Source organism: Stomoxys calcitrans, chromosome 1 (assembly GCF_963082655.1).
Source record: "Stomoxys calcitrans chromosome 1, idStoCalc2.1, whole genome shotgun sequence".
NCBI lineage: Eukaryota > Metazoa > Arthropoda > Insecta > Diptera > Muscidae > Stomoxys > Stomoxys calcitrans.
This window is the reverse complement of record NC_081552.1, coordinates 70,833,434-70,859,119: the sequence shown is the minus strand read 5'-3', so window position 1 is coordinate 70,859,119 and position 25,686 is coordinate 70,833,434. Positions and strand designations below refer to the sequence as shown.

Genomic DNA, 25,686 nt, shown 5'->3' with positions numbered 1-25,686 from the left:
GAGAAACAATGAAGAATTATATCAATGTTTTACATTCTGTAACCATATTACATTTAGAAAATAAAACTCCCATATATCACATATTACCAATTGTTAACACCAACAATCACATATTGATCAAATAAAAAAAAAAATATACAAAATATCTCACGTTTTTGAGAATTGGAAACTTTGTTAGTAAAATGTTTAATACTTTTGGATTACTAATGTAAATAAATTATTTGCTTTATAATATAACATAAAAAGTTTGCATTCTTTAAAGAAGACTGAAAGAACAAAATTTCAGCTATTTGTAGCGCAATATATATATAGACCAAGATATAATTATATCCCAGGCCAGATATAATTATATATAGCAACTATAATTATATCTGGCCCCATATCCAATTATATCAACGACCAGATATAACTATATATAATTGGATATGGCAGATCTATTTGGATCTAATTTGATCCAAATGCCATTGAAATTTTGCGTTTTGAAAATATTTTTTTAATGAGATTTTGTATCGCAGGACAAAATTTGTTTAATTATTTTAGTGAAAATTTCACTTTTTAGTTTTTCCATATTTATCCTGCATAAATATTAAATATTATATATTTTGAATAAACTGAGTTTTCGAACACTTTGAGAGCCCAGTTCAGGAAAAAGTTGGTCCATTAATCACCTCAGAAACGTACGTAGTATGAAACAATTTTTAAGTCCATAGTTTAACTATTGTCTGCACAATTTAAAATCAATCTACCCAATATGGTCAATATTGGAAAGCAAATGACCCACAATAAGAAGTATCTACGCAAAATGTTATGTGGATAGCCTCATTTGCTGCGACGGTATCGAGATTTCGTCTACCTGTTGAATGGACGGACAGATATGGCTACATTGACTTCGAAAACTCAGACGATTGAGAATATTTATTACAAATATTTAGAGGTGTTACAAACGAAATGCAGAGATTTTGAGGAAAAAATTACATTTGGTCTCCATTTACAACCATCATGTGATGTCTTCATACTCATCATCATCCTCCTCCACGTACTCTTCATCCCAAATTTTGGATAAAAATGAAAATTGGAAAAAAATCGTCATAGGTGAATGTAATTTATTTGTTTTTTACGCTTCCTTAATCTACTCTTTAACACCTTTCATTTGGTACCCATATTGCCTGGGTTAATGAAGGTCCAAAATCCTCCAGATCCCGAAGGTTCTTCCCAGGTCCATTGTTTTTTTTTTTTGTTTTTACATATTCCGGAGTCTGAGTCGGAATCGAGTCAAAATTGCTCTGATTGGGGGAAAAAAATATCCCAAATTTGTCGTGCTTTCTTTATTAGATCACATCTAGCGCACTATCTGGGCGCAATATTCACAGCGTACTAACGATTGACATCATCATAAAACCCCCACTGAAATCTATGGAGTGGATAGAGTAGAATACGAAGAAGATTAGAGTGAGTTGCACCAATATACACAACACGCATATTACTCGAAGGGGACCTTTATCAAGGGCAATGCACTTATTAAATCTTTTGATCAGTGCCAGGTTAACCAGGCTCTTAAAGACTGGATAAGCCACATGCGAAGAAATATATGAACAATTAAAAATGTGTTAAGTTCGGCCAGGCCAAACCTTGGTACCCTACCACCATAGATTCTGCCTAAAATTTCCACAAATGAATTTAAATGTAGGGCTTAATAAGCATCCAGGGACCTTAGAAGTCTAATCAGTAGATCGGTCCATACCATACTTTCCACGTAAGTTTAAAGTCATAACAGAACACCATGTGCAAAATTTCATCCAAATCGGACAACAAATGCGGCTTCGAGGGGCTCAATTTCTCAAATCGGGAGATCTGTTTATATGGGAGCTATATTAGGTCATAGACCGATTTGGATCGTACTTAACACGACTGCAGGAAGTTAAAACAGAAGACTACTTGCAAAATGTCAGCCAAATCGGACAACAATTTCGGCTTCCAGGGGCTCATGATATCAAATCGGGAGAGCGGTTTATATGGGAACTTCATCTGGTTATATGCTGATTTGAACTGTACTCGACATGGTTGTTTTGAGATGAAGGACCACTTTATTTATGAACTATATCTGTGGCTGACTACTATTAACAATCTCTTGCAGAAAGGCTGAGAGGTTTGGGAACGGCAGATAATTTGGCCAGACCGAGAGGCCTCAACGTCAACGCTGAGTAGAGGGCTTTCTGCCCACGAGGACCCACATTTCTTTGATAAAACGATCTCATTATCGAGTTCGGCTTAATACCTGCTGGTTATCTTGGACAGGTAACTGAACAGGTAGTACTACATTCAGGGGCGTCGGAGAAGGCTCATACATGTTGGTCACTATGCAGAAGAGCCATAGGCTAGAAATGGGGACTGAGTGTTAAGATGGTCCGATGGCTCTGCGAAAGTGTGGCCAGGCCTATGGCATACATATCTCAGGTATGTATGGTGAACCGCTATGGAGAGCAAGTGCAACGTAAAAACGGAACAACAGGTCCAACGGCATAACTGGAGTTTTGATCCGCTATGGACAAGGCAAAGGGAAACTGGACTGGTCGCACCGTTCTAGGATATTAAATGTGACACCAGGAAAAGGGTTGGCTCATCATAGGTATCAGATCGAATACCTGAAACGACAGAAGTGGTAGAGTGTGATCAGCGAATTTGGAAAATGTAGGAATGGACGGGAGGAACCTTTGCTCGAAAACCACCTGGTAGCTGTTGCTATGCGCATGGCTCCGAGCTGGGACAAGAGAGCAGATGTGGGTATTTTCATTGTAGATCCAGAGACCGAACTCTTTTATTGCCTGCCTGATCATATCACCGTCCTTCAAGTGGAGTTCCGAGCGAACACGGAATGCGTCATCTGGTATAGTGCTAATGCAAGATCTATTCTGCAATCTGCAATGCAATCTATATTCTTCTTTCATAGTTGTTATTTACATTCCTTTTCCCAACCGTATGTCCAACAACAAAGATGAAGATATTTTTTTTCCAACTTAAGGAAAAACCAAATTAAATTTTAACAAATTTTTCCCTCACACCTTGTAAGGCTCGCATGTAATTTTATAATTTGAAAATAACTATTTTAAGACATAATGCCATTAAAAAAGTGAAACTGCTACAACTATTGCGATAATGAATGGCTTGTTTACACGCCTAACTATAAAGCACAGCTCACACGTCCATACTTTGCTAGAGAGTCCAATGATATATTAACGATCAACAACTTTTCAGTTCCTGCCTCTCCAAAACTCAAGATGTATATAATTTGGTCATATTACCCCGACACTATGCCATACAACACCATACGAATGTCATCATACCAGAAGTAAGAGCAACTTCATGTCGTCACCAAACTGGTTAAAGTGAATGAACGCGTGTGAATATCATTTCCTAAGGCTCATTTTTCAAAATAAAAAAAGCAAAGAGGTTTTCTAAAAACAAGAAAAACTAAAACCCCCTACAATAGCAAATTTTTCAAACAATATTGAAAAAACTGGAAATTCTCTATTCTCTATGCCCAAAATTGGGAAAACTCCTAAATTGCAATCAAAAAGCCACAACCTAACCATTGCATTTTGAACTCATGCAATACCATCTCAAAAAATTTAAGTAATCCTAAAATTGAATATTTTCCTAACTTCCAAAGCCATCTGATCTGTCTTCCCATCGCCATAAGCATTGGCAGTAAGTGCATCTCAATCTTTACAAGGCACTGAGCCTTCTGTTGCATAACAGTCTTGCAGTAACTCGCAAAGCACGAGAAGCTCAATGAAGATGTTACATACGGCGACGATAATAATGATTTTCTTTGGTAATTTTTGTGCAACATCTAAAGTTTCTCTCATTACATTTTACTCGCATGCCTTTCGAAATGAGGATGGCGTTGTGTGGACTTGGCTGCAAGCGCTTTTACTTACAAGTTTCTCTTCACACCTAATCACAGTCTGTGGAAAATGTTTTGCTTAACTCGGGCAACATCTATTTGGGCTTTTTGTTTTGTAAACTGCACGTACATCCCTCATTCTCACAATCTTTCAGCCTCATCATCAATTTCACTGTAGTCTCAAAAACGTAATGTTCACCTCATTCTTCTGGCCATTGGCTATGGTTTGATTTTTTGTTTTAGTTTAGCTTAACTTAAACTGGTTTAAAGAGACAAACCTGGAGTTGTTCAAACTGTTTTCAAACCGATTATCGGAATGATTTTCTATCTTCTTTCCCGCCTCTTCTAAAGGCAATTTGACACACATAGCGGGTATGGCCAAGGGTTAATTTTTTCGGAAACGATCTGATTCAACCATTAAGCTGTTGCTTTGTAAAATAAAGAAGAGGAAATGAACAATTTGGGCCCACAAATACGTAAGCCAATTTAATAGTCATTAATTGGGTAACACCTAGGAATATCAAAAAACCCATAGCACTCAAAATTTGTGATTTAGAAAAAAACTGCAAAAGAAGGTACTTTAAAAAACAAGTAAAACGCCTTCAGCTCGGCCGCGCCGAACCTTGGACAACCACCACAATGGATTCTACATAAAGCACAAATTTATTTAGTTTCTATGAGGATTTTTTTGAAGAAACTAAATCAGTGGGTGATGTTAATATTTCAAAATATAAATTTCATGCGGTTATATCATGCAGTACAATACCTTCCCAGCCCGCAGTGGGTTTGTTATTAAAAATAATGAACTATCTAATTTTCTAACAATGATTCATAGCAAACAATATCTACACTCGTCATTTTAGATATTCTACATGGGATGGTCCACAGCATTTCAATGCACACGCCTTCTCTCTAAGTTCATTTATATCATTACTTAATTAATCTTATTGGCAATAAATCACCTTGGGCTACAATTGAAACAAATTGCCATATAAATAATACCCAAATATCAAAATTGTTTTTTTTTTTCATCGAAATGTCTCTCAATGTTCATGAAAAAGAATGCGGAATGATTCTAAGACCAATAATTATAAAAATTTTCTGTTGTTTCATTTTATCATTGACCCAAAAACATTACATGCTCCCACCTACTCACTAATTAGTGAGCTGTGCACTGTAAAAGCATGCCGTTTTTGAGACGAACATTGGATCATCGAGTGCAGTATGAAAGGTAAACCACCAACCGCCTATATCTCCAACTCAAAAAGAATATCCAGCATCAGCAACACACACATGCGAAAAACCTGTTAATCAGCATCCTTCGTTTGCCAAGAGGCCGTTTCAATCATAGTTGCAACTCAAGAATATTATTTCCTACCAAAATTTAAGAAGAATTCTACTAAACCATTCCAAAACCTACCAAACAAATCTACAACCAAAAATGTGGTATAGTGTGTATTTATAGCCACCACTGAACAGTTTGCTATTTTGACATTCCATTTTGAACACAGCAAATTGCATCTTATACATTTTCAACTCTAGAGGATCTAGATGTAATGTTCAAAAATGGCCCACATCTTGATATAAAGACCTTTATACCGATCTCCCGATGAGCAACCCTCAGTTCATAAAATCGAATTTCTGCTCCAATTTCAAAGCACAACAGTGCCGAGTTTAGATAAAGCGATCTCCCAATTTAAGCGTTGAGCCCAGAAAGACGCTTTTACTATCCATTTTTGCCGTTGCACTGATTTGAATGAACCATGAGTATGGACCAGATTTGGCCATATTTGTATGCAGCTGGCACAAATGCTGGCAGAAGATAGCTGTGGTCACCACACAGGCTGGAACATTGTAGTGTTCATTGCTGTCGCGAGAGGCTTAGCTGCGAGCTGCCGGGCGCATCCACAGGTTGCGGATAGTGGAATGCTCCATACAAAGCAGCTGCAACTGCAGTCGGGTACAATCAGCGGTATTAAGCGTAGGGTCCTTGTGAGAGGTTGGGCGGCACCGGCCTATGATATGAAATGGCGAGTTATTGGCACCTTTAAATAACCAATGGCCACCCTGTTCCCACGGCAATCGGTGCTTTGGACCGGAACGAGCATCGCCACCTCCAGATGAAAATGTGGCTACAACAACAACAACAAGCATGTACTCTTTTTGGCGCAAAATGGACTGATGATGAAGCTTGGTCTAAAACTAAAAAAAAGGTTTTTATTTTGTTTTCTATTCTAAATAGAAACAAAAAAAAAAACATTTGTTTCGGCTGGACAAAAAAATCCAGCGACAATATAAAAATTATTGCCAATTCTATAAGCAAAAAACCAAAAACAAGGAGAGGGAAATGGAACTAAAAACAAAAGACTTAAGAAACAAACCTACCAGAACCAAACAATTTAAACAGTTTACAATCAAAACAAAAGACTTAAGAAACAAACATTCAATACATTTTTAACACATTCCAATGTCCTAATTGTTTAAAATAATTTAAAATAAAATCTAAGACTTTAACAAAAGACAATTGCAAAATCGAAAATCCAAGAAGGAAGCGTAACTTTCTCATCACATAATCTTCGTACCCTACACCCCGGGTGTGTATATTAAAACTTAGTGCATTTCTTTGCTACGTAAAGAAGAACAAGAGCTAGACCCATTGTTAAGTATACCGATCGGCTTAGAATTACTCTTCTAATATATTTTTATACCCACCACCGAAGGATGGGGGTATATTCATTTCATCATTCCGTTTGCAACACATCGAAATATCCGATATCCGACCCTATAAAGTATATATATTCTTGATCAGCGTAATCTAAAACGATCTAGCCATGTCCGTCCGTCTATCTGTTGAAACTTGAGCTGAAACTTTGCACAGATTTTCATTTTGTCCATAAGCAGGTTAAGTTCGAAGATGGGCTATATCGGACTATATCTTGATATAGCCCCCATATAGACCGGTTCCCTGATTTAGGGTCTAAGGCCCATAAAAGCCACATTTATTATACGATTTTGCTGAAATTTGGGACAGTGAGTTGCGTTAAACCAATCGACATCATTTTTCAATTTTGCACAGATCGGTCCAGGATATAGCTGCCATATAGACCGATCTCTCGATTTAAGCTTTTGGGCCTATAAAAGGCGCATTTATTGTCCGATTTCGCTGAATTTTGGGACAGTGAGTTTTGTTAGGCTTTTCAACATCCGTGTCCTATATGACTCAGATCGGTCTATATTTGAATATAGCTGCCCAAAAGACCAAAATTGAACAGTGACTTGTATTTATTAGACCACTCAATGTCGGTGCCTAGTTTGTCCCAAATATACCATATTTGGATATAGCTGCTATGGGTTCAAAAATATTGAATTTTCCCATCCATCCGGTCCATCCGCTTAGTCCAATTTGGGCATACTCTCTCCAACATTTTGGCCGGAATCTCACGAATAAATGCTCTAATGTTGTCTTCCAATGCGTCAATTGAAGCGGGCTTGTCTGTTTAGACATGGGCTTTAACATAGCCCCACCAAAAATTTTCTAAAGGCATTAAATCGCACGATCTAGGCGGCCAATTGGCCTGTCCCGAACGTGAAATAAAATGTTCGCCGAACTCACCTCTCAATGAGTCCATTGTTACGCGTGCTGTGTGGCATGTGGCACCGTCTTGTTGAAGCCACATGTCATGCAAGTCAAGCTTTCGCGTTTTGGGCAACAACAAAAATTGGATATCATCTATGGTGACATAGCTCTCACCATTCACAGTTACGTTACGATTCGAGGTCCTTTTAGGCTTCCCTTCATCCGACCTAAATATGGTTCAGATCGAACTATATTTGGATATAGCTGTCATATTGACCGATCTGCCGATTTAGGGTCTGAAGACCATAAAGTCTGCATTTATTACCCGATATCAAACCTAAACATGGTTCAGATCGGACTATATTTGGATGTAGCTGCCATATAGACCGATCTGCCGATTTAGGGTCTAAAGCACTTTAATCCCGCAATTATTATCCGATTTCGTGAGTTACGTTACGTTAAGCCTCTCAACATTTTTGGTTAGTTTGTTTCAGATCGATTCAAATTTGGATATAGCTGCGATCGATCGATCTCTCGATTTAAGGTTTTAGGTCCATAAGAGGTGCATTTATTATACGATTTTTCTGAAATTCTAGGGCGCTCGATATCTTTATTTTAATTGACCTAGATCGGTCCAGATTTGGATATAGCTGCCAAAGGTGAATTTATTTACAGATTTCGCTGACTTTAGGTTAAATTTCCTCTATATTTCGATATAACTGCAATATAGACCGATTTCTCAAATTAGAGTCTTTGGCCGATAACAGGCGTATTTATTGTCCGATTTCGTTGAAATTTGTTGTAGCGGGTTGCATTATACTCCTCGAAATTCCTTTTCGATAAGGCCCAGATTGTCCAGATTTGGGTGTAGCTGATATATGTACCAATGGAGATCGGAATACATGATGAAAGGTCGTTAATGTACATATATCTGAGGTGGTGGGTATCCAAAGTTCGGCTCGGCCGAACTTAATGCATTTTTACTTGTTTTTTTCCTGATCCACCTAAGTTAGGATTCCATCCAAAAATTTGCATTCGATATTATTGACTTTTGCCATTTTTGGCCATGGTACGTGGCGCCGTGGCGCGAGGTTAGCGGTTCGAATTCTGGCAAGAACATCAAAAAAATTTTTAGCGGTGGTTATCCCCACATTATGCTATACGATCGATCCGATTATTTCCTTGTGGCAGCAAAGGTTCGCACCCGTTTAAGCGCGGTAAGCGAAGTACGATCTGACACTACACGGAAACTGAACAATGAAAAGATGCAAGAACACCATCCAGATCGCTTTAAAAATCCCAATAACTTGAATCCGCTAAATCGGACAGGTTTTAAAAGAAATAAGAACCTAAAAAGGAACTACTTTTGACTGCCAGTGCGGGACACACACACAGAAGGTGTTTTATAGTCTCTTCTTCTTGGATGTCCTCACAGCTTCTGCAAAAGTCGTTGCTGGCAACATTCAGTCTGTCAGCATGTTTTCCTACCAGACGGTGACCTGTCATGACGGACACAATGACTGAGACGTCTGTTCTACCCAGCGACAGCAGAGCTGTAGACCTCTTCAAGTCTAGAATATGCCAAATAGTTTTGGAATGCGACCACCTATCATTCGTTATCCTTCGTGACTGATCCTGAAAACTTAGCTTACATGGCGCTAGAGGCCTACCCCTCAGATTCCAGTATCCTTGGAATATGTAGGAGAGTTCCCAGTCTCGCAAGCTCGTCCGCTTTACAATTCCCTGGGATATTTCTGTGGCCCGGCACCCAGAACAGGGGAATTTTGAACTGTTCAGCCATCTCGTTGAGAGATCTGTGACAGTCGAGGGCGGTTTTTGTGTTCAGAAATAAATGGCTGCCTGGCTATATGAGAATATATTTATGCCAATCGTCGTTATGACATTATATTTTAGCCATTTCACCACTTCTTTAATTGCAAGGACCTCCGCTTGATACACACTGCAGTGGTTGGGTAACCTTTTCGATATGACCAGTTCGAGATCTTTAGAGTTCACCCCAAAGCTCACCTCGTCGCCTAGTTTGGAACCATCCGTATTGAAGTCTATGTAGCTTCTATTACCAGGGATATCGTAGTTCCAATCGGTTCTATCAGGAATAGTGGTACAGGAATTTTTATCAAAAAGCGGCTCAGGTAGGGTGTAATCCACACTGCCTGGAACATCGGAAATTGTATCAATGATAATACAGTGTACGTAGCTACCACTTGACCAAAGAGAAAGCTCCCTTAACCTCTCGGCAGTGGTCGCAGCAATTTGTCTAGCCGCAATGTCCAGAGGCATTAGATGTAACATGAAATTCAGTGCATCACATGGTGTCGTTCTAAGCGCGGCTGTGAACAAACCAGCCATCGTTTGGATCCGGTTGTAGATGGACTTTTGAAGCGCCGTCCACCAGACCACAACACCATATAGCATATACCCAATGCATGACACGCGGTCTAAACCCCAAACTTTTGCCAATGGCCCTTTTGAAGGTGTATCAGGGAAGAGTTGCCTTTTTTACCCTTTCCAAAATCTTGGATTGGAAGTTCAACTTCCTGTCCAGGTATTTTGAGCTTTCTGTAAATGGAACATTTTCTCCTGCCAAGGAGACAAACTACTTCTGTCCTGCACGGATTTATACCTAGACCACTTTCGGTAGCCTACTTCGCTGTTGCACGTAAAGCTTCCTGAAGTATATATCTTGGAGTGCTGGGAAACATTCCCGTAACCGCAATTGCCACTTCATTAGCATACGCGACCACTTTTACGCCTCTTTCTTCCAGAGACAACAATATTTTGTTAATGGTTCTGCTGACCCATCTTTTTAGATCCACAGATCCCTCCATCCCACAGGTACATATGACATGCTGATTCAAGCAGGGTATATCTCACTAAGCCAAGGATCCAGTCAATCAGACTCAGCATGTAATTCAACCGGTTATACATCATCTGGGCCTGGCGACTTAAAGGAGTCGAAACTTCTTATCGCCCAAAAAATGTTCCGCTCAGACACAATATCCTTAATAACCTCCGACGAATGCATGCCAGTGACAACCTCTTCTGGCGCTAAGTTGTACGTTGAAGAATATCACGGAAAATGTGTATCCACGAGTAGTTGTAGTGTTTCCTCGCTAGACATTGTCCATACATTCTCTGATTTCTGAATATATCCCACCGTAATACGTCTCGAGAACAGAATCTTCCTTAGCCTAGAGGCCTTAGATCTATCCTCCAAGGAGCCTTTTCTGGTCTAGAAGGGATAGACGTGCAGAATTCGTGCCGAAATTAATCCCAATCCGACTTTCTTTTGTTTAGCCGAGGGACGACTTCTACAGAATTTTCTCCGAGGCTAAAACTAATATAACGATGATCAGAGAAGCTGTGGTCATCCAAAACTTCCCAGTCGCATATTCTTCCACTTATATCTTCCAATACAGAGATAAAATTGAGTATCTCTTGCCTGTTCCTGGTAATAAAGGTCGGTTTATCCCCTTTATTACAAATCGCCTGATTGCAACTAATAATATATTCAACAAGCAGTTCACTCCTTTCGTTGGCATCCGAACTTCCCCATATCTGGTGATGTGCATTAGCATCACTTCCTACTATGAAGCTCTTATTACGTTCAGAAGCGGCTTCAACCAGCAACTTAGGGTTTGAAGGCGGCATCTCTGAATAGTGTGCCATATATAGGGAAAACCAGGCAGTAATGAAACTAATTTATATCAAGGCTAAACTTTCAATGCTTAGCGACGGAAGAAGAAAAACATTTAGACTATTCTTTGCAAGAATACAGGTCCTTTATCTCCCATTCTCCGTACCCTTGAATAGTTTAAATCCCGGATTTCTTAGTCCACGAACCATTCCCTCAAACACCCATGGTTCCTGGATAAGAAACACGTCAAATCCCCCTGCCATCGGGAGGAACATTAGTGCCGCCGAAGCGGCCTTACAATGGTGAAGATTTATCTGTAGAAACCGGACCATAGTCAGGATGATGAACTTCCACCACTGTTGTGTAAGTTTCGTCTTCTGATTCCGCCAGGAGTTCATCCTCACAAGATTCGTTAGATCTTGTCATGAGCTTCCGTACGCATCCAGGGGCAGATGTGAAAGCTGTGGAACCACTCTTCCTCAGAACACTGGACACTTGCGGTGTGGACGATTCCTCCTTAGATGCTTCACTAGCTGCTGCTGCCGAAGTACTTTTTAAGTTCCGTGCTTCCCCGCTGTCGCACACCTTGAGCCCAGTCCAACCGAATGACCTACCCAGACAATTTCCTATAGTTCCTCAGTCAAGTGTTCAGCAACAACTGCCGAGTAGTCTCCTGATTCGCCTCTATAGAACGTCAGTTTCAACTTGTTGAATTCTTAGGATACAACCTTTCAGCCGGAGTTAAGTACAAATACTGCATGTCTCTGGTCACCATCAGCCTCATCCAATCTTCCAGTCGGGGGTTGAAAGATTGAGTTTACATTCCCTTAGTCTTCCAAGTATCGATTCAGGATCTGGGGGAAACCTTGGTATCCAAGCATGCGCCATTGGTCGAGAAGGAATATCTTCCTTCTTGACTAAATCTAGTGCTGCATCTGCCCAGATCTCACCAATCTTTTTTAGCTCACAACGATACATTTCAATTGCGCGTTGATCCCCGGCCGAAGGCAATTAATCTGTATCGATCACTATACCAGCCTGTACAGTCACAAACTGCAGGAGGCCGGAAATTCCGCAAGGACATCGGAGTATATTGATGACAGTCCATTGACTATCCCACTCCAATTATTCCTAGATATGTAGCCCTGCTCTTCTCCCTTGTCGACAACTGTCTTCACCAAACTGGCCCTAGCGACATTAGCAAAGATTCTTGGACCCATCTTACTTTTGTTCATCCTAGTTCTTTTAGGCATGAGATTCCCTCCAGGTGACCGCAGCCTATTGGATGACTAAGGTGCAGTTTCCGAATTTGGACGTGTTGTCTTTGGGGTAGCCTGTGCAGCGAATCCCCGAGCCCAATTCAGGGAGACTCTCTCCCTATTAATGAGAGTTTTAGGATCATTCGCACCAAGCCTTTTAATAAGCCTGAGATCGATGCGTCTTTTATTATTCCAACCACTTAAAGAGCGTGTTGGTTTGCTGATGAAAGCCGATGGCCAAGGCAAATAAGCTGATGAAAGCCGATGGGCAAGGCAAATAAGCATGAGAAGAAAGAATAGGTTCGGCCTTGTCCTTAGGACTCGAACCAGGTGTCTCCGTCAAAAGCCTCTGCTGACCAGTAGTCTGTCTGCTAGTGGAGTCTGGAGCAGTAGCTCCACCAGTCGAGGTTTCAGTAACAGACAACATGCTACGGCCTGATACCACCACCACAGCTGTTCGGTCTTTGGAGTCCATTCTAAGCCTATCCCCGGGCTCTAGATCTGCCGCTCCATTGGAAACAGAAGTTGATCATCAACCGCCTAATGGATACCACTATCCTAGCTATCCTTGAGTGATTTAACATTTTCTTCCAAAAATAATGACGAGTTACAGAAAAATTTTTGCGGATCGAAATAACAAAACGTCCGCTCCACTCAATGGTTCAAACAAGATAATGGGCCTCCTTATTATAGCCGAGTCCAAACGACGTGCGACACCTCTTTGTTGAAAAATTTTTACATGGCTGCCAGCATTAGTAGGAGATAACTACCGCCGAAAATTGTTTGTGATTTTCTCGCCAGGATTCGAACTCAGTCGTTTAGCGTCATATATGCACATGCTAACCTCTGCTCTTCAGTGGCCTCCAATATATTTTATCAATAAGAAGTAAGTGTGCAAACTTTCAAGCGGATGTCTTTCGTTTCGTTTGACCGTTATCGTTATTTCCACAGACGGACGGACGAACAAAGCCAAATCGACTTAGAATGTCAGTACGATGAAGAATATACAATTATAGTTTATGGGGTCGCAAATCAATATTTCGATGTGTTACATACAAATGAATTGTTTAGTATACCCCTTCCAATGGTGCTGTAGGGCTAGCAAACTATCGATAAACGCAAAATTCGATATTTTCGATATTTTTAATAATAAATATCGATAGTATCGAGACTATCGCTAATTTGAAACGAAGATAAGATATTTCAAACGAAGATAAGAATTAAAAATCAGGAGATCGATTTATATAGAAACAATATCAATGCACAGACTGAATAAAACCAAGGTTATTGAAGTCAGTTGGAAGTCATGAGAGAAATCATTGTACAAAATGTTAGCCTAATCGAGTGAAAATTGCTCCCTCTATAGGCGCAATGTATCTTAAAGGATACATTCAGTGTCGGATTGGTTTAGCAAAAAAATTACTTTTGCGATAGTATCCATCGATAGTAACAATCGATATTCTGTCAAAAAATAAAATATCGATAGTGCCATCGATACTTTGCCAGCTCTACGGTGCTGGGATAAACAAACTACTTTTATCATGAAGTTTTTTTTTTTATTATAACCGATTAACATTTCGACAACCGCAAACGATTATTCGTGTACCGGACCAATAATTATTCTCTTGTGTCTCTCCTATTAGAAAGAAAGAAAGAGTATTTAAGTGTATAAACCAGTGGCAGAAATACTCACACTACTACACAGTCAGTAAATAGAGCAGCTCGATCGAGTACGGATGGTAAACTCTTTTATTTTTCGCCTTAAGTCTCAAAAATTCTAATTTCTATATTGAAATATCGATCCCAATATTGATATTAGTATACCCCCATGGTTCAAATCGGTCCAGGTTTTGATATAGCTGCCATATAAACCGATCTGGGATATTGACTTCTTGAGTCTCTAGAGGGCGCAATTCTCGTCCGAATTGAATGAAATTTTTCACGTAGTGTTTTAGTATCACTTTCAACAAATGTGCTAAGTATGATTCAAATCTGTTCATAATCTGGTATAGCTGTATTATAAACCGATCTAGGATCGTGACTTCTTGAACCATTAGGGCGCGCAATTCTCATCCGATTTGGCTGAAATTTTGCAAGAGGAGTTTTGTTATGACTTCCAATAAATTTGCTTAGTATGGCGCAAATCGGTACATAACCTGATATAGCTGCCATATAAACCGATCTGGGATCTTGACTTCTTGAGCCTCTAGAGGGCGCAATTCTTTTCCGATTTGACAGAAATTTTGTACAACGACTTCTCTAATAACCTTCAATATACGTGTTTAATATGGTCTGAATCGATCAATAGCTTGATACAGCTCCTATATAAACTTTTCTCCCGATTTTGCTTCTTGATCCCTACAAGGCGCAATTCTTATCTGAATGAACTGAAATATTACACAATGACTTTTATAATGTTCAGCATTTGTTTATGGTCCGAATCGGACTATAATTAGATGTAGCTCCAATAGCATAACAGTTCTTATTCAATATTCCTTGTTAGCCTAAAAAGAAACTCCGCGCATAGAACTCGACAAATGCGATCCATGGTGGAGGGTATATAAGAACTTAGCACTATCTTACTTGTTTTTGTTTGATTTATAGCAAAACGGATACAGCAGATCATAATACAAAACCATAATGGAGTTGTGCGAAAATTGAAGGCTTAAATATAATTGTGTGTCTGAAAGAGTTTAATTGCCAATTGAGATCTGCTCATAAATGAAGAGGTATTGAGTTTGAATTATGTTAAAATATTAATTTGAACTTGGAACCCTTTTCAATAAGCACTATTTCTTTTAAAGTTAAAAAGAAAATACAAATTCACAAGCATGACGTTAAATTAATTTATAAATGAGTTGAAATCCCGACTAATATATGCTATATATTAAGAATGAAAGGTATTGGCAGCATAAAAAAAAACTTTACATTTGTCACAAACTCTCGCAAGAATTTGTCGCAAAATCCATATACTTTTATCGCAAACAAAGTTTAACGTTTTTTTTTTTTTTTAGAAAAAAGTTTACTTGTTTATTTAGAGTGTATAAAAAGAATATTAGCCCAATAATGGAAGACTATGTGGAGTATTGAGTAAAAGATTCTTATCTACAGAGAATATTTTGCTGCCAACGCTGATAAATTATAACCGGCGCTAATGCGAAGACAAATGAGTTTGTCTAAATTTGAATTTTGACAGTTTGTGGGCACGAGATGTATGTATGTGATTACTAGCCTTAACAAAAACATTGCGAGAAAAAATTTCGTTGTTGATATTTTTGAGAGTTTTCAAAACATTGTCTACTTCTAAAACAAGTGCCTTATGAAGAAATTAGTGACGGACCATAAATCACAATGATCATTCTGTGCATAACAATATTTAAATACGTTTCTAAAAGTTAACAAACAATATAAATGGGAGTTACCCATTTTATTTTTGTAAGAACAATACATTTTTAGAAGCAACATTTGCTAATGAGTCTGTTGCCAAAAACTATCGAGAAATTGTCAGGTTGGTAAAATTGCCAGATTACAATTGGTTTTTTTATAATACTTCTAGGACTCTTAAGTAAGCAGTGGAATCATATTGTACATACAACGACAACCACTTTCCATCTCAAAAGGTTAAGTTATTAGGTATCAACACATATCATTCTTTTTTAGCATAATTAAGAAAAAGTTCTAAATAATATTTGCCACGAAAACAGCCTTTTTCCGAGTCTTAAAAGTATATATCGCTCATGTACCCGAAAATTGGCATAACTCAAACATGTTGATTTTGCAGAATTTGCATTTTAAGACTTCAATTCACTTTGCTGGAGCCACTGTAGCGCAGCGGTTAGCATGTCCGCCAATGACGCTGGACGCCTGGGTACAAATCCTGGCGAGAAAATCAGAAAAAATTTTCAGCGGTGGTTTTCCCCTCCTAATGCTGGCAACATTTATGAGGTACTATGGCATGTAAAACTTATCTGCAAAGAGGTGTCACACTGCGGCACGCCGTTCGGACTCGGCTATAAAAAGGAGGTCCCTTATCATTGAGCTTAAACTTGAATCGGGCTGCACTCATTGACATGTGAAAAGTTTGCCCCTGTTCCTTAGTGGAATGTTCATGGGCAAAATTTGCATATTCCCTTTGCGTACAAAGAAAAATAAAGGAAAATTAAAAACCAATATTCGGAAAAAAGTTTATGGGATATCATTAGACATTTTTACACAAGATAACGCATGATGGGGAGCATATTTATACAACCGTAACTCAAAAAGTGCATTTTCTGAGCAATGACACTTTTCAAGTACATCAGCGAAATATTGTTGATCGTCTTAAAATTTGGCGATCTCTTCTGTAATCCCGCTTTGCCTATCTGCTGTAATCACGCTAAAGACTTTAAAAATTAAGATATTGAGCCAAAACCTTGTACTAGTAAATTTTTTACCATAGGGCGGTAAAGTGCGAAGACATGCTACATCGCAGTACATTTTGATATAGCCCCCATATTAAGCAATCTCCCCATAGAGATTCATGGAACCAATAAGACTTTTTGAGCTCATAGAAGGCGCATTGTTGAAAACTAAATTTGGAACAATTTTTTTTTTGATTTTCTCCCACTGTGCTACAGTCGACATAAATATCTTCCCAGATATTCAGTCAACCATTAAATCTACGGAGAGAGTATTTCTGAATTCATTTCTGAATCCTCTACATCCATACCGTTCAAATTCGTCCATATTTGGATAAGGTTCGCGATTTACTTTCTTTGGCTCTTTTATTTACCGATTTCTTTGATGTTTCAATCAGTGAGTGATGTTGGATGCCTTGATATCATTGTTGAGTTGGTCCTGATCAGACCATATTCGGAAATAGTTGCCATATAAAGCGATCTCCTAATTTAAGGTATTTGGAATAGTAAGTTGTGTTAGAACTCGGACAACAGTGCCAACTATATCCATATTTGGATACAGCTACTACCTTACAGATTCCATCGTTGAGAGATTTGATATTTATATCGAATGTCGCACAGTGGGAGAAAATCGAAAAAAACTAGTAAAAACTATGACGTGTGAGATCAGGTAGAATTATCTCTTTGAAATGGTTAGAGCGTGCGTGTTAACGAGAGCCTGGGCAAAATTTCAAGGTTGTTCGGGCGCCTTTTGGCAGGCCCCTAATATTGGTCACCTCGGTATTTCGAAAAATTGTTCGGGCTACCAAATCTTTACAGGACAGGCGGTTTTTAAGATTGGAGACCGCTCATCCCTGATGATAAAGTATCTTTTGTATACCCTCCACCATAGGATGGCGTCCGTCTGTTGCCCTCTAACTTTGCAGGTAGTAAAACTAGACGCTTGAAATTTTGCACAAATATATCTTATTAATGTAGGTCGGTTGAGATTGTAAATGGGCCAAATCGGTCCATGTTTTGATATAGCTGCCATATAAACCGATCTGGGGTTTTGACGTCATGAGCATCTAGAGGTCGCAATTTTCATCCGATTTGGCTGAAATTTTGCATAAAGTTTTTTGCTATGCCTTCCAACAACTGTGCTTAGTATGTTTCAAATCGACCTATAAACTGATATAGCTATCATATGAACCGATCACCCGACTATGCTTCCTAAGCCCCTACAAGGCGCAATTATTATCCAAATGGACTGAATTTATGGTCCGAATCGGACTATTACTTGATATATCTCCAATAGCATACAAATTTTTATCCTTTTTCCCTGTTTTCCTAAAAAGAGATACCGCGCAAAGAACTTGACAAATGCGATCCATGGTGGAGGGTATTAAGATTCGGCCCGGCCAAACTTAGCACGCTCTTACTTGATTTATTATCGAATCCAAACCAGCGATGCGGAGTCGGAGTCTTGGAGTCGAGAAATTTTGCCCGGAGTCGGAGTCAAAAATTATCTCGACTAAAATCTACCAAAATCCGAACATATTTTAGGAGTCATGAGGAAATAGTTGTGCAAAATTTTGGAAAGATCGGCTGAAAAATGAGCTTGCAAAGGCTCTAGAAGTGAAATAGGGTGACACATATATATATATGAAAGCTTTATCTTAAACTGAACCAATTTCTACGAAATTCACTATTGATCAAAAAAGTCATAGGGGAAACCTTCGTGCCTTATTTCGCGGATCATTTCATAAGTTCAAATCAGGCGAACATATATATGGAAGCTATATCCAAATCTGGACCGATTTGGACCAAAGTCGGCACGGACATTGATTCAACTTTCGTTCAATATTGGTCTTTTTGGAAGCTATATCCAAATATAGACCGATCTGGACCACATGGAACACGGATATCGAAAAGCCTAACATCAGTCACTGTGTCAAATTTCAACGAAATCGGATAATGAATGCTCCTTTTATGGGCCCATGATCTTTAATCAAGAGATCGGTCTATATGGCATCTTCATCCAAATCTGGGCTAAATTGAAAAAAGATGTCGAAGGGCCTAACGCAACTCACTGTCCTCAATTTCAGCGAAAACGGACAAAGAATGCACCTATTATTTTCCCAATACCTTAAATCGAGAGATCGGTCTGTATGGCAGCTACTATATCCAAATCTAAACCGATCTGGGCCAAACTGAGGAAGGATGTCGAATGGCCTAACACAACTGAATGTGTCCAATTTTACCAAAATCGGATAATACATGTGGCTTTTGGGGGCCTAAGACCTTAAATCGGTTGATCGGTCTACAGCTATATCAAGATATAGTCCGACATAGCTCATCTTCGAACTTAACCTGCCTATGGATATAAAAATAATCTCTTCAAAGAAGTTTATTTTCTATTTTTAAAGACTGTAGCGTGATTTCAACAGACAGACAGACGGACATGGCTAGATCGTCTTAGATTTTTAAGACGATCATGGATATACATACTTTATAGGGTCAGAATGGATATTTAGATGTGTTGCAAAAAATGCAAAAAAAAAATTAAGAGCTCGAATCCATAGCCCTGGTCCAAACGGCCAGCTGAATGTCGTCAGCATAGGTAAGGTGATAACCACCGCTGAAAAAACGTTTCTAATATTCGCGCTGCTTTTTAAACCTATGCATTAAGCGTCATAGGCAATGATTAACATCCAACTTCCTATGTTAAACATAGATTTTAAGAAGCCATTTACAACGCTTAAGTAGCCTTCCGCCATGTCAGAAGCTTACTCAGCTGTTCGTGCAAAGGTCAGAGGATTGATTCTCAACTACGGTTATGGTGGTAACACAATGAACAAATATTGTCTATTGTCTTTTCAAAAATGCCAGATTTTAATTTAACATCAAATAATGATTTGCTAATAATTAGTTTTCATACCCTCCACCATAGGATGGGGGGGTATACTAATTTCGTCATTCTGTTTGTAACTACTCGAAATATTCGTCCGAGACCCCATAAAGTATTGGGTTGCCCAAAAAGTAATATAGTCGGCGTTGAAAAATTTTTTCAACGGCTTGTGGCTCTGTAATTGCATTCTTTCTTCAGTCAGTTATCAGCTGTTACTTTTAGCTTGCTTTAGAAAAAAAGTGCGCGAAATTTTGTTTACATTTGTTTGTTTGGCGTCAATTTTAATATGGGTACCACATGTATTGAAAGAAATTCATTTAACAAACCGAATCAACGCTTGTGATATGCACCTTAAACGCAATGAATTCGATCCGTTTTTAAAACGAATCATAACTGGAGATGAAAAATGGATTGTTTACAACAACGTTAGTCGATAACGATCATGGTCCAAGCATGGTGAACCAGCTCAAACCACTTCAAAGGCTGATATCCACCAAAAGAAGGTTATGCTGTCTGTTTGGTGGGATTGGAAGGGTGTGGTGTATTTTGAGCTGCTTCCAAGGAACCAAACGATTAATTCGGATGTTTACTGTCAACAATTGGACAAATTGAATACAGCCATCAAGGAGAAGCGACCAGAATTGGTCAATCGTAAAGGTGTCATATTCCACCAGGACAACGCTAGACCGCACACATCTTTGGTCACTCGCCAAAAACTGAGTGAGCTTGGCTGGGAACTTTTGATGCATCCACCATATAGCCCTGACCTTGCACCATCAGACTACCATTTATTTCGATCTTTGCAGAACTCCTTAAATGGTAAAACTTTCGGCAATGATGAGGCTATAAAATCGCACTTGGTTCATTTTTTTGCAGATAAAGGCCAGAAGTTCTATGGAATACTAAATTTGCCAGGACGAGGGCAAAAGGTTATCGAACAAAATGGCAATTATATATTTGATTAAAGTTCATTCTAAGTTTTATTAAAAATGCATTTACTTTCTTTTAAAAAATCAGCAATTACTTTTTAGGCAACCCAATATATATATTCTTGATCGTGGCGACATTTTATGTCGATCTAGCCATGTCTGTCCGTCCGTCTGTTTGTCAATTGTCTGTTTGAAATTATGCGCAAATACTTCTTATTAATGTAGGTCGGTTGGTATTGTAAATGGGTCATATCGGTCCACGTTTTGATATAGCTGTCATATAAACCGATCTTGGGTCTTGACTTCTTGAGCCTCTAGAGTGGCCAATTCTTATCCGCTTGGAATGAAATTTTGCACGACGTGTTTTGTTATGGTATCCAACAACTGTGCCAAGTATGGTTCAAATCGGTTTCTAACCTTATATAGCTGTCATATAAACAGATCTAGGGACTTGACTTCTTGAGCTTCTAGAGGGCGCAATTCCTATCCGATTTGGCCCACATTTTGCATGACGTATATTATTTTTATTTTCAACAACTGTGTGAAATAAGGTTCAAATCGGTTCATAACCCGATATGGCCTGAACTTTTGTACGATTTGCCTGAACTTTTGTACGACGGATCCTCTCATGGCCATCAACATACGTGCTTATTATGGTCTGAATCGGTCTATAGCCCGATACAGCTCCCATATAAATCAATCTCTCTATTTTTCTTCTTGAGCCCCCAAAGAGCGCAATTCTTACTCGAATTGGCTGAAATTTTACACAGGTCTCCAACATATATTGTAATTTAATTGTGGTCCAAACCGGACCATATCTTAATATCGCTCTAATGGCAGAGCAAATATTTTCTTATATCCTGTTTTGCCAAAGAAGAGATGCCGGGAAAAGAACTCGACAAATGCGATCCATGGTGGAGGGCATATAAGATTCGGCCCGGCCGAACTTAGCACGCTCTTACTTGTTCGATATCAAACTTTAACACGTCATGTTAAAAACATGTATTAATTTCTTAATAATGTCTTTTTAAATCTTGAATCTGGTTAGCAGTACATGGTCATTTATTCACACTTTGACGGATATCCACAACATACCTTTTTTATTTTTATTTCCCTTTTTAAAACTTCTGCAGTCTTTGAAATGTTCATTGCAATTTCTTTTAAATATGATGGCATAGTGTTATAACGAAGGTTACATATCAGGAAGACAACAATTACAGTTTTGCTAATTTGCCAGACACACAGGGGTGATGTATACTTTAACTCGAACACACATGTACTTCAATATGCATTTATTATACAATTTTAGCACTTACCTTGTAGACACCATCCACCATTTTTGTTATTTCCTCCGACTCCATGGTGTCTCGGTAGGTGGTAACGGCTATGAGTCAATTGCTTTGTTTTCGGCAGATGATACAGTGATGAATTGAGGGTATAATTTCTTTTTTATGGATATTTTATTCGTTTTCGTTGTTTACTTTTTGGTATTTATTTATTTTTTATTTCTTATGGGGGTTGAAAATAACACTTCAATTTTTTTCTATTTTTATATCACTTCTGTTTTTTTTTTTTGTTATTTTTTCTGTAAAGGAATAACCAAAAATTCACTTTCAATGAACGAGAAAAAAACGAAACCAATTTCACTTTCTAAAAGGCTAAAAAAAAACAAAATAAAATCGAGGAAAAAACTGAAACAAACACCCGAAATACATGAAATTGAAGTTTGTGTCTTCAGTCTTTCGTTTTTCCTCAGCTACTACTATGTAGACATGTGCTAACAACCGACCAGGCCGCCAGCCGACCAACGTTTATTGCCAGCTACCACTCTCATCCGCAACCATTCCTAAAAAACCAGTCTCATTTCGTCGTGTTGTCATTGTTGATGTCTGGTGTAAAAGCTTCCTGTATTGGATGTTGGTCGTTGCTAAATGTTGCATTAAACACTGACTGCTGCTTGCTGCTCACTGTTCATTGACGATGATGATTGCGATGGTTATGGCCAACGGGGAAAAGGTTACATAGCGTATGTTGAAAGTTAAAATACTGCAGAATCTTTTGTTTAATTCCTCTTTGACTTTCTTTCTTTGGCCTTTCTTCGAAGAGGGGGATATCATTGTCAAAGAGTCTGATAGCCACAAACGAGAAGACGGAGGGCTTGTGATATCCGACATAAAGAGTAACCAGTTTTTTGTTTTGTTTTCCTTTTTCGAATTTCCTCAGCTATCATCTTTCTTTCTTTCGCTCTCTTACATTTCTTTTTGACAGACCTTGAGTTGATATGACTGGCTTTCTTTTTAACTGGAGTTTAATTTCATTCACTCTCTGCGAGCCACAATCTTTTCATAGACATGTGCTCGCGGGGTTTTGATGTGGTTTGTGCAGCTCCAGCTGAGCTTGTCAACTTGTTGGACTTTTTAATCAATGAAAATGCCTTCTTACACGCCTTGGGCTTGCTTCACGTGTTCGAAACAATGCAAGTGGCTCCTTTTTCATAATTGGAGCCGAAGTTTGTTGTTTTGTTTTGTTTTTTTCTTCGCCCTTTTCTATGGCACGCAACATAAGACAGCTTTTGTTTTGGTGGCTGATCTTCCTCGTTGCCGTTTTCGTTTTGGGGTCTTTGTTAATATTGGAATTTGTCACGTTCGGAAGCTATGTAATTTTTTATTTTTCTTCTTTCCATGGCCGGCTGATTTTCTTTTGAGTCTTTCATCCAGATAATGTTGCTTGCGTTTTAAGTTTTGTTGCTTTTGTATTCAAAACATTTCATGCTTTTCGCTTGAGTTCAAGTTTACGCAGCTATGTAAACTTGCTGAGTGGGCTGTGCAGTTAGTCAAGTAAACTGCGCATGCTTGATGTGCTATTACGTCTTTGCCTTTGCCGTACCAAATATTGTTGTCAATTATCTGCAATTAAATAAGAGCACAGACAGCAGACATACACTCGAATTAGTTCACTGGTAATTAGCTATGTGTAATTCGTTTAAATTTATCATAAATAAGATAATGAATTTTATTTTAAGAAGACATGTTAATTTAATTTAAGCTTGAGATGAACGTGGTGTGAAAGGATGATAATGAAAATTGTTGCATGTACCATGGGCTATAGAGTTAAATGTCTACACACAAATACAAGATGAATAAAAGATAGAAGGACAAAATGTTGTTTTGTCGTAAAAAAAAAAAATCGCTACCAAGTTTCAACTTGGTTTTTGATTTGTTTCCTGTATTATTTAACAGCACGCGTGTTACATACAAAATAGTATAAAGCAAAATCTCCTTCAAATCACAAGAAATTAAGTTTACGTTTGTTTCTTAAGTCTTTTGTTTCATGGTACAAATGTATGCTAGTCACACAAGTAGCCTTCTAATTTAAAATAACACCCTCCCCGAATATCGAGATATGATTATTATTAACCCTCTAAACAACATTGACTAAACTCCATCCACTCAGAGTGTAGAGTTGTAACCTAGGCCAGTTTTTTGGTTATTTTAGGGTTCTCAAAAGATACTTTCGAGCTTTAACATTTATCGGCCAGTACTTAATAAAAAAACACCAAAGATCTGCTAAGACTTCAAAGTCTTGCATATTGTCTTTTAAATTCAAATGCAATGCCAAGAACACTCCATTGAAGAACAACAGGGGGAAACTCACATATCAATGAGTTTGTTCAATTAAGGTTTGAGTTCAATAATATGGGGACTACAATTTTTAGCTACCGTAGCATAGTGAATAGAAGTTTTCCCTCTTTTCCTTAATGGAATATTTATGGACAAAAATGTGCATATACCTTTTGTAGCCGAGTCCTACAAACTTAAAAAATTTGAGTATGTTGTTTTAATGCCTTCAAAAGTAAAAAAAGGTGTTTAATTAAAATAAGCAACACACAAAAGGCACTACGTTTATGAACACATAGTTGTAAGGGCCTAACGCAACTCATTGTACCAAATTCGTTGGCAAAAAAATTTATCTTCTATGGGCCTAAGAACTTAAATCGGGAGATCGGTATTTGTATATGGCAGCTTCATCCAAATTTAGACTGATCTGAACTATATGGGGTATGGGATGTCGAAGAGCTTAATAAGGCTCACTGAGCCCAATTTCAGCGAAAACGGACAGTAATTGCGCATTTTATAGTGCCAAAATCGAAAATCGGCAGATCGGTCTATATGGCAGCTGTATCTAAATATAGGCCAATCGGGGCTATATTGAACACGAATGTCGAAGAGACTAATACAGCCCACTGTGCTAACTTTTTGCGAAATCGAGCAATAAACGTGCTGTTATGGTCCTAAGAACTTAAATTGGGAGATCGGTATATATGACAGCTATATATAAATATAGTCCGATCTTAACCATACTCGGTACGAATGTCGTGGGACCTAACAGAACTCATTGTGCTAAATTTCAGCGAAATCGGTTAATAAGTTCACCATGTATGTGCTTAAAACCTTAAATCGGCAGATCGGTATATACATCCAAATCTGGACCGATCAAAGCCGTATTGAACAGGGAAGTCGAGGAGCCTTACACAACTCGTTATCCTAAATCTCGGCGAAATTGGCAATAAATGCGCCTTTTATGGGTCCAAGCGCTTAAATTGAGAGATGGGTCTATATGGCAATTATATTGAAATATAGACCCCCGGTACGAATGTTGAGGGGCGTAACGTAATTCACATATATACAAATATTGTTAAACGGCCAAGGATTTATGAAGGCGATTTTGTGGTACATATTACGGCCAAACGGCTGAATGGATTTTAATGAAATTGGAATCAATCGAAAAATTTTTTTCCACAGAAGCGACGAATATATATATGAAAAGTAATTGTTCGACAAGAAAAACCACGAAAATGAGGAATTTATTTTTCAATAAAAAAAGAAGAAGCAAATTGTTCTTGGTTTTTTTTAGAGCATTCGTTATGGGTGTGAATGCAAAGCCATTGGTGGGAGTATTAGTGGTGAGAGTAAGAGAAACAATTGGTAGATGTGCGAGAGAAAGAGCATCACTTTTTTTAGTAGGTGAGGGTGTTGTGGGGGTGTAATGTCCATGGCCCAAATCGTCATGTT

At 38.5% G+C, this 25,686-nt stretch overlaps 1 protein-coding gene across 3 annotated transcripts in view; it reads right to left on the bottom strand.

Moving 5' to 3' along the window:
• Window positions 1–25,686, bottom strand: part of LOC106090278 (uncharacterized protein DDB_G0287625) — a 214,353-nt gene that overhangs the window by 61,698 nt on the left and 126,969 nt on the right. For all 3 annotated transcript variants that reach the window (XM_059369867.1, XM_059369873.1, XM_059369879.1), the window contains one exon: window positions 21,931–22,199. In XM_059369867.1, coding sequence (XP_059225850.1) covers window positions 21,931–21,975 — 45 coding nt within the window. In that variant the 5' untranslated portion in view covers window positions 21,976–22,199. The remainder of the gene's footprint in view (window positions 1–21,930; window positions 22,200–25,686) is intronic.